Source organism: Gavialis gangeticus, unplaced genomic scaffold, assembly GCF_001723915.1.
Source record: "Gavialis gangeticus isolate Ggan-Ray unplaced genomic scaffold, GavGan_comp1, whole genome shotgun sequence".
Taxonomy (NCBI): Eukaryota; Metazoa; Chordata; order Crocodylia; family Gavialidae; genus Gavialis; species Gavialis gangeticus.
Window position 1 is genome coordinate 40,732,494 of NW_017729031.1, and position 787 is coordinate 40,733,280.

Below are 787 nucleotides of genomic sequence, written 5' to 3' on the forward strand. Positions count from 1 at the left end.
CCGCGCGTCGTGCCCACGCACGCGCACAGCGCCAGCACCAGCACCCGCCGCAGCATCCCCGCGCGGCACGGCCACGCACACGGGGGGTGGGGGTGGGGGTGGGGGGGGCAGGTCCCCTGCAAAGGGGAGGGTCAGAAAAAGGCTAAATCCGTGCAAAAGGGGGAATCAGAGAAAAAGGCAAATCCCTTGCAAAGGCTAACTGCTTGCAAAAGGGATGGGAAAGGGCAATTCCCTTGCGAAAGGGAGAGTGAGCAAAAGGCAAATCCCTTGCAAAAGGGGGGGGTTACAAAAAAAGCGGAGCCTTTGCAAAAGAAAAAGAAAAAAAAAAGGGCAGATCCCTAGCAAAAGGGCTAGGCAAAAAAAGGCAAATCCCTTGCAAAAGGGATAGCCGCAAAAAAAGCGAAGCCTTTGCAAAAGGGGTAGCTGAAAAAAAGGGCAGATCCCTAGCAAAAGGGAGAGTCAAAAAAGGCAAATTCCTTGCAAAAGGGATAGCCACAAAAAGGAAAAGAAAAAAAGAAAAGCAGCCAAATCCCTTGCAAAAAAAAGAAAAAAGAAAAAGGCAAATCCCTTCCCAAGTCTCCTGGGACTGGGGCGTGCAGAGCAGAGCCTGCTCCCCCCGCGGGCAGGTGGGTCCGGAGAGGTGGGCTGCGGGGCTGGGCCGGGGGCTAGTTTACCTCTCCCCTCCTCTGTCTCTGTGTCTCTGTGTCTCTCTCTTCCAGATTTAAAGTTGCTGGCAGGGAGGAGGTGGGGTGCAAAGTCTGCAGGAGGAGAGTCAAAAAAAAAAAGG

At 53.7% G+C, this 787-nt stretch overlaps 1 protein-coding gene across 1 annotated transcript in view; it reads right to left on the reverse strand.

Moving 5' to 3' along the window:
- The window catches only part of IGFBP5 (insulin like growth factor binding protein 5), a 21,051-nt gene extending 20,995 nt beyond the window's left edge, over window positions 1-56 (reverse strand). Inside the window, exon 1 of the mRNA XM_019522650.1 lies at window positions 32-56. Within this exon, the coding sequence (XP_019378195.1) occupies window positions 32-56 (25 nt within the window). The remainder of the gene's footprint in view (window positions 1-31) is intronic.
- Window positions 57-787: the final 731 nt, after the last annotated feature.